The 13,523-nt window shown below is 42.6% G+C and overlaps 1 protein-coding gene across 5 annotated transcripts in view; it reads right to left on the minus strand.

The window, feature by feature from the left end:
• TLK1 (tousled like kinase 1) overlaps window positions 1-13,523 on the minus strand; it is a 388,382-nt gene that overhangs the window by 247,883 nt on the left and 126,976 nt on the right. For all 5 annotated transcript variants that reach the window (XM_029605752.1, XM_029605753.1, XM_029605751.1 and 2 more), the window contains exon 4: window positions 1,490-1,568. In XM_029605752.1, coding sequence (XP_029461612.1) covers window positions 1,490-1,568 — 79 coding nt within the window. The remainder of the gene's footprint in view (window positions 1-1,489; window positions 1,569-13,523) is intronic.

The following is a 13,523-nucleotide window of genomic DNA, read 5'->3' on the forward strand; positions in this document are numbered from 1 at the left end:
CAGTAAAATCCTCTGGAGACCAAAAGCAACACCCCATATTTAACTCCCTAGGAAAATCCCATTTCACAAATTTGGCTGTTTTTGGAAGTGAAGTGAAGTGTCTACATCTGTTTTTAAAATTTCATGAAGAAGAAAATACAAACAGTGAAAAGGCAATCTCATACGTGCAGTACAGTTAAGGGCAGTTTATAACTCCATCTGGTCTTAAAACTATTTCATAGCTTACTTTTCTTCACTGCTTTTGCTCATGAGCTACAAATGGTTTATCTTCTAGAGTGCACTGGCTATACATACATGACATTACACAACTCAGTATCATATATAGCCACTTGAAGTAGAAATTACTTGGTCTCAGGAAGATGCTTCCATTAATCTGCATACAACTAAAAAGGACTAGGCCCAAAGTTCTAGGGTTCTATTCACTTGGTTTAATTAATGGCCTAAATACAAGTAAAATTAAGGTGCCTAAATCATCACTAAGATCTCCTTATAATAACTGAAATCAGTAGAGGAAACAAAGGAAAAATAATAAATGGATGCATTCATATCTGGATATGTAATTATATGCTATAGGATAATGAAAAGGACAAAAAGGCATAGAGGGACAGGGATTTACATTTGCACCCTTCTGATTCAGACAAAAATCTCTATCACTAAACTAAAAACAAAACATTTTTTGAAAACTCGCTCACCAAATTTCACCTTTCTACAGGTGATTCTAAGCAGAATGAATTCAGAAGTCCTGGCACATGCATTTAAGACACCTGTCACCAAAGGTAAGTTTCTTTACTTCTCAGTGCCTCCTGGACCCAGGTGAAAGCAAACTGTTTGGACAATTTAGTTTTCCTGGTCAACACCATTCTATTTTCAAAATTCTGTTAAGACTGTGAAATTTTATAGTAGCCAAGTAAAAAGATTTATAGGATTTTGCCAACACAGTGAACTACTTAGGTCAGATTTTCACCACATAGTCACTTAAAAAAAAAAATCACAAACAATAATGACTCATCACTAAAGGAAGTCCCACCAAGACTTGTATCATCATTAGACAAAGAAATTTGATATGAAATAAGGAACAATTACAGTGAAACTGACATAGGCTCTGTAAGTATATCCTGCAAAGTAAACTAAGACCGAATATGTTTTTCAGTGTTCCTAGAACTACGAGATAGAATTCCAAGCTATGAAATACTAACTCGCCATCATTTGTTTTCTGTAATAATGCACAGACAAAGGATATGTGGAAATCTTAACTACGCACAGTTGAAGCGAGGAGGTGTGTGGGGGGGGGGGGGGGGGGGAAGAGTACAAAAAACAGACGGTATACAACAGAAAAGCCATTAGTGATCCTAGAAATAAGATGAAATCAGGAAAATGACCATTATGCAAGAAAAATATATACTAAACTTTTCTTCCAATTATCTGATTGCAATAGAATCAAAATCTGACAGGTGTGATTTTTATTTTAATAAAAGATTTCTTGGTCTACCTTGGCTACTTTCACTCTGATTCTCTGCTTTTCTCTTTCTTCCTCTTGAAGATTCTGATTGTTGTTTTTTCTCAGGAGTCTATAAACAAAAACAAAAAGATATTCAATGTACCATATAAATAGTAAATTCATAAGCCTATCATTCATTATTCAAACACTCATTTTGGATAGCTCCTGAAGTTGAGATCATCCTTAGCAATGGCCAAGTCACAGTCTGTAAGGGTGCATGAGATCAAGTTCTTGCACTTTCCACCTATACTGTAAATGATTTTCAGAAGAATCTAAGGTAAGCCGAGTGCTACCAGATTTCACAGCTGTCTACAACACAGTATGGCAAAGACTGGCCCTGCTTCTAAAGCTCTCAACAATACTTACAAGCAGGACCATTTCAAAGAAGTGTTTCAATGACTAACTGAAAATTCAGAATCTACTTTGGGCAAGGGGTAAGCACATGGAGAAGACAGACCAATGGACCTCCACAGGGCTCAGTGCTGGCCCCCACTTTGTTCAACCTATAAATAAATGATCTAACAGCTTCATTTTGCAAGTTCATCTATGTTGTCGTTTGCTACGCGACTCAAGATCCATCTTTTTCAATTCTGAACCAGACCCTGAATGAAGACGTGTTAAAGCTTACTACTACTGCATCACATTGCTCATGCTGAGCCTTGTCAAAGCTACATCTAGTGTTTCCATCTCCACAACACCAGATTTTTAAAAAAATTAACATGTGTGTGTGGCCAGAGAATGAAGTATGATTTCTGCCCCAAATACTTGGAAGTTCTTTAGTCAGAAATGCTACCTTCTGGGAACACCTAAAGGGAAAAAGATAAAATCCCAAACAATCTGCTTGCCAAGCCTGCTGGGTCAATATGAGGAGCTGAAGCTGCTTAGGCACTGGTTGAGGAGTTCTGTTATTTTGTCCCAACTGTCAAAGAAAAAAGAGAATCTGTATATCATTAGCACAGATGTATAATTTGAGACCAAATCTTCTTTGATGGCAAAGAGCGCTGGAGGTATATATTAAATGGGTGATAACAGGGAACCTTTGGGTTTACCCCATATAGCAAGGACCAGGATTTAAAGGCTGCTGCACTCCAGGTGGTATGGAATCTGCCAATCGGAAAAGATTTAAACCAGTTTAGTATATAGCCAATGATAGCTTGGTTGGCTAAACATCCATAAGATTTGGAGACTGGCCATATGAAATGCAGCCGAAAGTTCAAGAAGAATCAGTGAACCTGATCCTCCTTAATCCATCATTAGTCACGTAGTCAATGAAAGATGAGGATCGTTTCCATACTGTATCCTGTGCAGAATCCAAACTGAGCTAGGTCTAGACTTTTGATCTCTTAGTAAAGTCTCTTAATTATCTAGTTATAATGAATTCTATTAGTTTTGAGAGTGTAGGAAAGTTTATTACTGGGAGATAGCTGCCACAGGCATTAAAAGTGAGGAGGGTTTATTTATTTATTTATTTATTTATTTTTAATAGTGTGGTTCCAATGTTGGTTAATTTTAGGTGGTCAGAGAACTTGCTAGAGTGCAGAATTTACAGTTTTAGCAAAGTGAAATGCCATTTTCAGCAGCTTGTTCAGCAGACTGACAGGGAAGGGGTCTGAATCAGATTCTTCATATCCTAGATGTCCTGCAAGCTTTTTGATGTCCTCAAGCCCCACAGTGTCTAATAAGGTATTTACATCTCTTTCTGGGGGCTAAGGAGGGATTCCCATGTTGCTTCCTATTAGGTGAGGTTGTTTTTTGTCACAGACTTTGGGTTATGCTCATCCACTGAAGAGTCCTTAATCTAGCCTCTCTCGGATCTTAGTTGCTGTGGAAGTAGTTAGCTAGTTGATTACAGTCAGGGGGGTTTTGAGCACCTTGATACAGGCTGCAGGTATGTCTAAGGAGGCTGTTTACAAAATAGAATAGCTCTTTAGTGGAGGGTTTTGCCCCCAATATAGCACTGCTGTAGTAGCCTTTTTTGCCTCATTAACGGTTATGTTTATTAAACTTGATATACTACTCATCAAAAAAAATCTAAGTGGTTTACAATTCAAAACATCTTTAGTATCTTGAAGGACAGTTTCCAATCTAATCTGGCCTCCTAGTTCCATGAGGGTTTCCATCGTTTTTTTTCAAGCAGATCTATTTTTTTCAGTTGTCTGTTCTGAAAACCATGGTGAATGGTGCAACTTAGTCCAGGGCAGAACTATAAGAGTTATTCCAGTGTTGAACTAAGTTTTCAATCAATTGTCCAAAGAAGAAGTTGTTCAGTGTGATACTTTTGATAATTTATGAACTGGATGATGTTGCTTTTCCCTTTGGCCAACAATGTTTTAGGGATTGAGAACAAACGGTTAAGAAAAAATGGGATTACTGGTTTGGAGGGAGGTATTGTCAAAGGATACTGGCAAAACAGGGAAGTCAGAATGTACAGAGTACAGAGATGTGAACTGATTGTATCATCTGCTAATACACAAGATGTGAATACAACTACAAATAAACATTTTAACATGTCTGTATGTGAATGCCAGTCATCTGAGAAATAAGGTTGGAGAGTTAGAATGTATGGCACTTAATGAGAATACAGGCCTAATAAGCATCTCAGAGACCTAGTAGGAGGAGGATAATTAATACAGATACCAGGGTAAAAATTATATTGACAAAACAAGGCAGATCAAATTGCTGGTAGTGTGGAACTATATGTTAAAGATGGCATAAATTCAAGGAGAATAAGAGTTATGCAAGAAAATCTGCAATCTGAAATCCTTATGGACAGAAATTCAGTGGATGATGAGAGAGTACACTCGTGGGCATATACCCAGTATGAGAAAGACTGTACAATACTAATAAATTAATCAGGCTAATAAAACTGGCAACACAATAATAATGGGAGATTTCAATTACTTAAGTACTGATTGGATAAATATCACTTCAGGACATGTTAATGGAGGTTAAGTGCCTAGATACCTTAGATTACTGCTTCATACAGAAGCTGGCCATGGAATCGACAAGAGAACTACTTTAGATCTCTCAGTGGAACACAGGGGTAAAGATGGTAGATTTGCTTGGCAATAGTGATTATAATGCAATTAAATTTGACAATCGCTGGATTGGTAGATACTAAGTGAAACTACTACAACAACATTTAATTTTAAAAAGGGAGACAACAATAACAGCAACTTTGCTTACAGTATTTTCCATAGATAGCAGGATGAATTAGCCATGATGTATGGGTGATGTTCTCCAGCAGCATGGGACAGAGCTTCTCTCCAAGAACACAGCTTTGTCTGTGCGGCTGCACAGATGTTCCCGCACGACTGACTGATTTCAGTTGATATAGCACACGTGCAGCAAAGAGTTGAGAGCTGTCTAGGGAAGAGGGTGGGATCGCATGGCTAATTCATCAGGCTATCTACAGAAAACACTGTTTACGGTAAGCAAACTTGCATTTTTTCCCCCATCAATAAGCAGGCTAAATTAGCCATGCTGTATGGGAGTCCCCAGCCTAGGGTTGTCGTAATGCACATAGATCTGGTTTGCTATTGAAAATGATGGGGCAGTCATTGCGAGTGATTACTTGTTGACAACTGCATGCACAACCTGCCTATTCTGTGGACAGTCTTGAGCCCTAGTGACATGATGCAGAACTCAACGCACAATAAAGCTCTGGAATTTGTTGACAGAGGATGTGATTAGTGCAGTTAGTGTAGCTGGCTTCAAAAAAGGTTTGGATAAGTTCTTGGAGAAGGAGTCCATTAAGGCTATTAATCAAGTTTACTATTTATTTATTTTTAACTTTTCTATACCGACGTTCCTGTAAGCATACAAATCACATCGGTTTACAATATAACTGCAAAATTCGCTCAGAGGCGGTACATAGAACATGGGAGGCAGATAACCGTGGAAACGCTGTAAAAACAAAACAGAGGGGTCAAAACATAACTGTGGAACGGGTCAAAACAAAACATAACATATCATAACCTAAAACATAACATATAACCTAACAAGTCATCTTAAAACAAATAAGAAGATCATCGAGAGACAACAGGAGAGGTACTATGATCTGTGTAGACCGACTGAAATGTCAAATTAGAAGAGAACAGCCTGAAAGAGGGGAAGAATTAAGTGTCTGGGAAGGCTAGGCTGAATAGCCATGTTGTAAGTCTTTTTTTGAAAGTGGATGGGCAGGGCTCTTGCCTGAGGTCCGGAGGCAACGCATTCCACTGATGGGGTCCTGCTGTGGAAATGCAACTGCTATTAATTGCATCAGTAGCATGGGATCTTCTTAGTGTTTGGGTAACTGCCAGGTTCTTGTGGCCTGATTTGGCCTCTGTTGGAAACAGGATGCTGGGCTTGATGGACCCTTGGTCTGACCCAGCATGGCAATTTCTTATGTTCTTATGTTCTTAACTGCTGATCCCAACAAGGCATCTGAAGCTGCTTGCTGGTCAAGACAGTAATGAGACATGAGAGAATGGACAGAAAACCATGTCGCTGCCTTACAAATATCTATTAGGGACAAGTCACGTAAATGTGCAATAGAAGTCGTAGCAGTTCTAAATTGATGAACTTTAAATTTATGAACTTTAACTCTGGATGATAGCCTGACAGACTGGGATGAGTAGTAAAAGTGAATGCACTGAGGTAACCAGTTTGCCAAAGTTCTTTTCGCTACTGGCAGTCCAGTACATTTAGATTAAAGGATACAAATAACTGGGATGACCAGTTGTTTGCCTGAGTCCTGCTCTTGTAATATGTCAAGGCTTGTTTACAATCCAATGTGTGGCATAGTCTTCCATTCTTATGAGGCTTTGGAAAAAGGGTCAGTAGAATGATTGTTTAATTCAGGTGAAAAGCGAAAATTTTTGGTAAGGACGGGTACATCCATAAAGTGACTTTGTCATGGTAAAATTAAGTATGGAGGGTAGTGAACACTAGTGCTTGAAGCTCACTCACTCTTCTCGCTGATGTCAGTGCTACAAGGAACAACACTTTCTAGGTTAAATGCTTCATGGAAACCCTAACGGTTCAAAGGATGGATACATGAGCGACTCCAGAACCATGTTGATATCCCAAGGTACTGGAGGCTTTGTGATTGGTTGTTGGCCAATCCAGGTCTACCAGGAGTACCATATACCCCTGTGGCCTTTCATCGTACGAACTATCCTGCCCAACAAGGACCATGGAGGAAAGCCTAAAACGATGTCTTCCGGCCAGACCTGTAACAAGAGCGTCCATGCCCAGGGACTACGGATCTCTCCTGCAACTGAGAATCGAGAAACCTTCACAGTGTGAGAAGTCACCAGCACGTTTAAGAATGGAAGGCTCCAGCGATCCACTATCAGCTGAAATGCCTCGTCCGACAACACCCATTCTCCTGGTTCCAGACTTTCCCTGCTGAGAAAGTCTGCTCTTACATTGTCTTTTCCTGCAATGTGAGAGGCCAAGATCATCTGTAGAGGTCCTTCCACCCATTCAATAAGTTGGTCTATTTCCTGCAACACCTGTCGACTGTTGTAGGCCATAGTCATCCAGTTATCAGACATTATTGGACTACTTGATCCTGCAAGTCTGTAGCTGAACTGTAAACATGCCACTCGGACTGCCTGGGCTTCCAGGAGATTGATGTTCCAGAGGGACTCTTCGGCATTCCAATGTCCTTGGGCCATTAGCTCCTGACAGTGAGCTCCCCAATCCTTGACACTCGCATCTGTCATGAGCATCAACCAGTTCAGAGAGATCAAAAAAACACCATCTCTCAGATGAGCCTCCTGCAACCACCACTGGAGGTGAGAGATTTCCATTAGTAAGTGGAGCCAATATGAATAGTTCTGAGATTGTGGGTCCAACGAGACAGAGTGAGCTCTGAAGAGGACTCTTATTGCACTCGTCCACGGCACCACTTCTAGGATTGCTGCCATCAAACCGAGCACCTGTAGATAGGACCACACTGTCGAGCGTAAGGTGCTCACCAACTGACCCATCTCTGACATCAATTTCTGAATCCAAGCTTTCTGGCAGGAAAACTTTGTCCTGCCTCGTGTCGAACCGAACACCCAGATACTCCAATAACAGAGATGGTTGCTCTTGGATAGGTTCACCACCCAACCAAGTTCCTGCAACAAGTAAATCATCTTGTGGGTCATCAGGCAGCTCTCTTCCTGAGACTTGATTCAAATCAGCCAGTTGTTCAAATCCGGGTGTACCAGGATCCCATCTCTTCTCAACGCCGCTACAACCACCAACATAACCTGGTAAAATGTTCTTGGAGCGGTGGCTAGACCAAAAGGCAGTGCCTATAACTGATAATGGTGCCCCAAGACCGCAAAAGCAGAAAATGTTGGTGCTTCAAATGGATGAGAATTTGAAGATTGAGACCTCAGACAGATCCAGGGAGGTCAGAAATTCCCCCGACCGCATGGCCATTATTACTGAGCATAAGGTTTCCATGTGAAAATGAATCACCCTTAAATGACGGTTGACACTTTTGAGATCCAGGATGGGACGAAAGGAGCCCTCCTTCTTGGACAACAAAATAAATGGAAGCGCCCCATTCAAGATTAATCAATTCTTGAATGGTGTCCATAACAGGGAAAAGCAAGAGGCTTTATGCAAGGAAACCAAAATGGGATTCTTCTTTGGCTCAGACATGGAATCTGCACCAGGAACATCCAGTACCTTCAAGGTCTGGGAAATCAGGCCCACATGGTCCAATACGGTTCCAGTCCCAGAGGAATTTCCCCATCTTCCAGAAAATCAGATCTGCCTCATTGCCATCCGGGTTCCTGTCGGGAATGCCCACAGCAAACAGACCCGTGCTCTGGGGCTTAAAACAGGACTGGAAGAGGGAGGGGCCACCGGCTGAGGGTCCAACCTGACAGCATTGGGAGAAGCTGAGGACTGTGCCTAAAGAAAGGATTGAAAACCTTGAAAAAACGTCACCCAGGAAAAAGCAGCAGGATCCATGCCAAACTCAGAAGGCACTGGAGCAAGGCCCACTGAAGCCACCTCCTGCAGAGGAACCAGTCAAGGAAGTTCCAAGATCTGACGTACCTCCAGACAGATCCTTAACTAGATCATCATCAGGTGGGGAGGATCCAGGCTTAGCAAAATCAGAGGAAGACACCTCTCCCTGAGCCTCTAAACAGCGCTGACATATTAGAGGACATGTCAGGCTGAGATGCCGAAATATGACAGGCAATACAGACAGAAAGGCGCTTAGGTTTCTTGCTCAACAGCGCCATCAGTGCACAGTCGATTGAGAATGTGCATCCAGCCAGCTTGCGCTGAAAAAATTTGAGGCGCACAAAATTTATGCGCACAAAAATCAGGCATCCCAAGAGTAAGTGCCACAAAAAACATACTCACAAACTGTGCGCCAAAACCTGGATGCACCACCAATGCTTAAAAATTTGTGTGCACAAAAGGTGTGCCCAAAATTGAGTGTACAATGCATGCACAAAGCCAACACATACTGAAGTCCTATAGAGGGCAGAAAAGCACGCACAGAAGTGCGCAAATATGCTGCCAAGGCCTACCACACAGCACGCAAGAAAAAAGACTAAGGGGCCTAGCCCACTGAGGCTGCTCAACCCGCCAGGCTGCCCAGTTCCCTTAACCCCCAAGGGAGCGTGAACGAAAGTCTGAACAGCACGCCAAGCACAGAGCTCAGAGGAAGTCCTGCAAACCCCTTTACACTGTCTCTGCTCTTACTATTTATTTTTTTTTTAAACTTACCCGAGCTCAGTGCTTACTGGCTGAATACAGAGAGAGTCTCCGGCTGCGGGGGATAGGGCATGTACCATCACCACCACGCTTGGCTTCCTGCACCCACTGCCTTTAAGCTGAACGATCAGCTAAGTCCAGGCCGGGAAACCCAACTACCGGACCAAGAACACATCTGAGGGACCACGGAAATCACCTCAAAAATTCTCAACTGGGGAAGGGACCATCTGGTATCATCACAGGAGAGCAAGGCTTTTCTTTTTCTATTTTTTTTTTTTAATTCTCCTTCCAGAATCTGAAGCAATCCCCATAGGGAGATGCACATCCACCATCTGCTGGAGACAAGAGAATACTGGCAGGCTGGTGTCACTGCGGGAGTATATATATACTGTGACGTCAGCTTGCTCCTTCATCTGCTGGCAGGGGAGCATTACCCACTAGTCCCAAGTCCATCTGTCTTCATGCTAGAAAACATTTCAAGCATTAAAAAGTTTAACAAAATTATTTTTATTCAGAGAATCACAAAAGTGAAAATATAATCAAGAGACTTAATACATAGCTTTCCTCAGTACTGAAAAGATAACACCAAGTACCACAGCTTTTATACATAGCATTCCCTGAATAGTTCCCCCAAAACCCCTCAATAACAAAAAAAAAAAAAAGTTTTAAAAAAGATCAAATGACTACCTACACGGTTTAATGCAAGGTGAAAAAAAGCAGATAAAGCCACAAATGTTTCTTTCAAAAAAGGAAAACAGACCCAAATAAAGAAAATAGGGAAGCAAATAAGCATCCTTGCTTGTTAAAGCATAGTGACCTGGTTGTCGGTTTGAATTAGGATGCGCTTTCCCTGAAAATGTGCTTTCAACTCTAAAATGTTGATCTGATTGCAGCTCTCTTGAAGAATCCAGATGACTTGTGCTTGAAGATTTCCACTGGTATCCTTTGGTGGAGACATCTATCGTAAAAACTACTTTGTAGGGGAGTGATCGAAGAAGAGCCCCTTCTTTGAAAACTCATGGGTGTAACAATCATTGCAGATAATTTCACAATCGTGTTCTGCACTGGAGACGAAAGAGACTGTGTTAGCTGATCTCACTAGGAACAGACTCCCATTGGATGTAGTTTGATGTGAAAACGGGTCTGTGGAACCACATGGATACCTGTTGCCATATGTCCAAGAACCACTAGGAGCTGTCTTGCAGATGGAGTGAGAAGAGAACGGGCTGCAGATGAGCGACATTATGATGGTCACTCGGTTAGGAGGTAGGAATGTTCTTTCCATTATGAAGTTTATGCAAGCCAGAGTGAATTTGAGACTCCATGATTGATTTCTCAAAATTGATCAGAAAACCTAAGCATTATAGCAGAGCTATGGTTGTGTTCAGAGAATGTAATACTTCATCCCTTGATTTTGCTATGATAAACCAATCATACAGGTACATGAAGACTTGTATTCCCCTAGTGAAGATGAGCTGCCACTACTGCGAGGCATGTCATTAATAACTTTGGGGGTGGTGAAGAGGCCAAATGGAAGTACTTTATACTGGTAGTGGGAAGAATCCCCTTGGAAGTGAAGATAGTGCCAATGTGAAGGGTGAATGTATACATTAGCACAGTGGTTCTCAACCTTTTTTCTGTCGGGACACACCTGACAGATGGTTCTCACATGCGTGACACACTGACCCATGATCGTCACGGGGCTAGATGTAAAAGTACAGTTTGCATCCACGGGAACCCCCCTGACCCACAATAATGGATGTAAAGCAGAATTATGACATTCCCCATACAACTCACCCTACAAAAAAGATATTCTGGTTCTGGTGTCATCGCAGTAACAGCAACTCAAACTCCTTCTACTTCCAGGCTCAATAGCCCTACTTATGAAAAGACAGCAGTTTACCACCAATGCATGTCCTCTTGGGAAAACACAACAAATAAGACTGATACAAACGCTTACATGCTAGTAAAATATCTCATCTCGGTAACACACACAGAACCGACCTAACATACTCCCAGGATCTGTAGTAATGCACATAAACTAATCCGCACACAGTTACACCTGTATTATGGAATACACTCAAACAGGAGCAACCCTATCTATGAAAAGGCAACACTACAAATATTAAATCAGGCCCTAAAAACCAATACAGCTCTTATTAGGAAAACAGAACTAGCAAGCAGCTATAGATCCCCACACAGAAATAATTGTAAAACTATACTAATAAGCAGAATAAATGTTTCAAAACAGCTATGAACAGAATAACATCCAACAATTAAAAACTCATAAAAACTATTAAAAATTCTCCAAACACCAATAAAATATTTTAAAAAAAAGCAGACACATCACATAATACTAAATAATTAAAATGGCAGTCAATCAAGAAAAATAAACTTAAAAAGCCACCTTTACTTACCCCCTCCAGCAGCTCTCCTACTCCTCTTCCATGCAGGCCATAGCACACAGCAGAAGCAGCAGTAGAGGCTAAGCTCTATACTCATGGTCCTCTTCCTTAGGGCCCATGTCTCTCTCACACACACCATACCAGTCATGCCCCCATGACCAGTTTCTGTCTCTCACACACCAATCATCTCCCAGTCTTTGACAAACACACCAGTCACCTTCATGAACAGTTTCTCTCATGCCATATACACACACAGGCTTCCCACTCCTGTGTTCTACTTACATATACGGGCTTCTCACTCTCATAATCACTTTCTCTGTCTCACACACACACACACTCACCAGTCTCTCACTCCCATGCTTGTTCTCTCCACATGCACAGGCTTCTCATTCCCATAATCACTTTCTTTCTCTCACAGACACACACAAACACACACCAGTCACCTGATCTCTCTCATGCACACACACACACACACACAGGCTTCCCACTCCCATGTTCTCTTTCAGATATGCAGGCTTCTCACTCCCATGCTGTCTCACACTCACCCAGGTTTCTCACTCCCATGCTCACTCTTCACATGCACAGGCTTCTCATTCCCATAATCACTTTCTTTCTCTCTCTCTCACATACACACACACACACCCCCCAGTCACCTGATCTCTCTCATGCATACACACACACAGGCTTCCCATTTCCATGTTCTGTCTTACATATACAGATTTCTCCCTCCCATGCTGTGTCTCACACACACCCATGTTTCTCACTCCCATGCTCACTCTCTTCACATGCACAGGCTTCTCATTCCCATAATCACTTTCTCTCTGTTACACACACACACGTGTCTCTCTCTCATTTCCATGCTCGCTCTCCATGTGCACAGGCTTCTCATTCCCTGAATCACATTCTTTCTCTCATTTTGACACATACACCAGTCTCTTTCTCTCACACACACAGTCACCTTACCAACCAGTCTCTCGCTCATGCATGCACACACACACACAGGCTTCCCTCTCCCATGCTCTCTCTCACATAATCAGGCTTCTCACTCCCATGCTTTTTCACACACACCCCCACAACACCAGGCTTCTTACTCCCATACTTTCTCACATACCCAGATTTCTCACTTCCATGCTTTTTCTCTCACACACACACACACACATCAGTCACATCCCTGACTGTCTCACACTCTCACATACACATCAGTCATCTCCTTAAGCAGTCACTTTCATTGTCTCTCACATATACACACACATCAGCTCTCTGACCAGTTTCTCTCAATCACACACATGCTCTCAATCAAATACATTCTCTCACTTACACACAAGCTGGCTGGCTGCTTCTCTCTCTCTCATTCACTTCCTCCCCCCCCCCCCCCCAAGCACAAATGGTAGCTGCAGCAGCCGCCTCCTCCAGCCCCCGCAGGCCAAGAAAGAAGAATCCCATCGGCCGCGGGAGGCTCATGCTGCTGTCTCCTTTCCGGCTGCTTCAATTGCTCGGAGCCGATGCTGCTGCTGCCACTTTTCCACGCAGCACGGGCCGGCTCTTTCTCCTTCCCGCGCACCACTTCCTGTTCCGGGTCACCGGGGGGGGGGGGCGGGAAGAAAAAAAGGTCAGCCACGGGTTGCCAGAGCTTCTTCTAGCGCTGCTGCCGTTCCCGCTGGGCTTGAACGTTCTGATAGCCCGGCGGCAACGGCAGCAGGGAAGAAAGAGCAGCGGGAGAGACCGGGAGCACGCGACACACCAGCCGGTGCTTGGCGACACACTAGTGTGTCGAGACACACCGGTTGAGAATCGCTGCATTAGCATATGCATCCTTCAGATCCAATTTAACCCAAACCTTCACCTGGTAAATATGTCTTTCAATCAAATGTTATTGCCGGACTCTATAATTCCTTACT

Source organism: Rhinatrema bivittatum, chromosome 6 (assembly GCF_901001135.1).
Source record: "Rhinatrema bivittatum chromosome 6, aRhiBiv1.1, whole genome shotgun sequence".
Lineage (NCBI taxonomy): Eukaryota > Metazoa > Chordata > Amphibia > Gymnophiona > Rhinatrematidae > Rhinatrema > Rhinatrema bivittatum.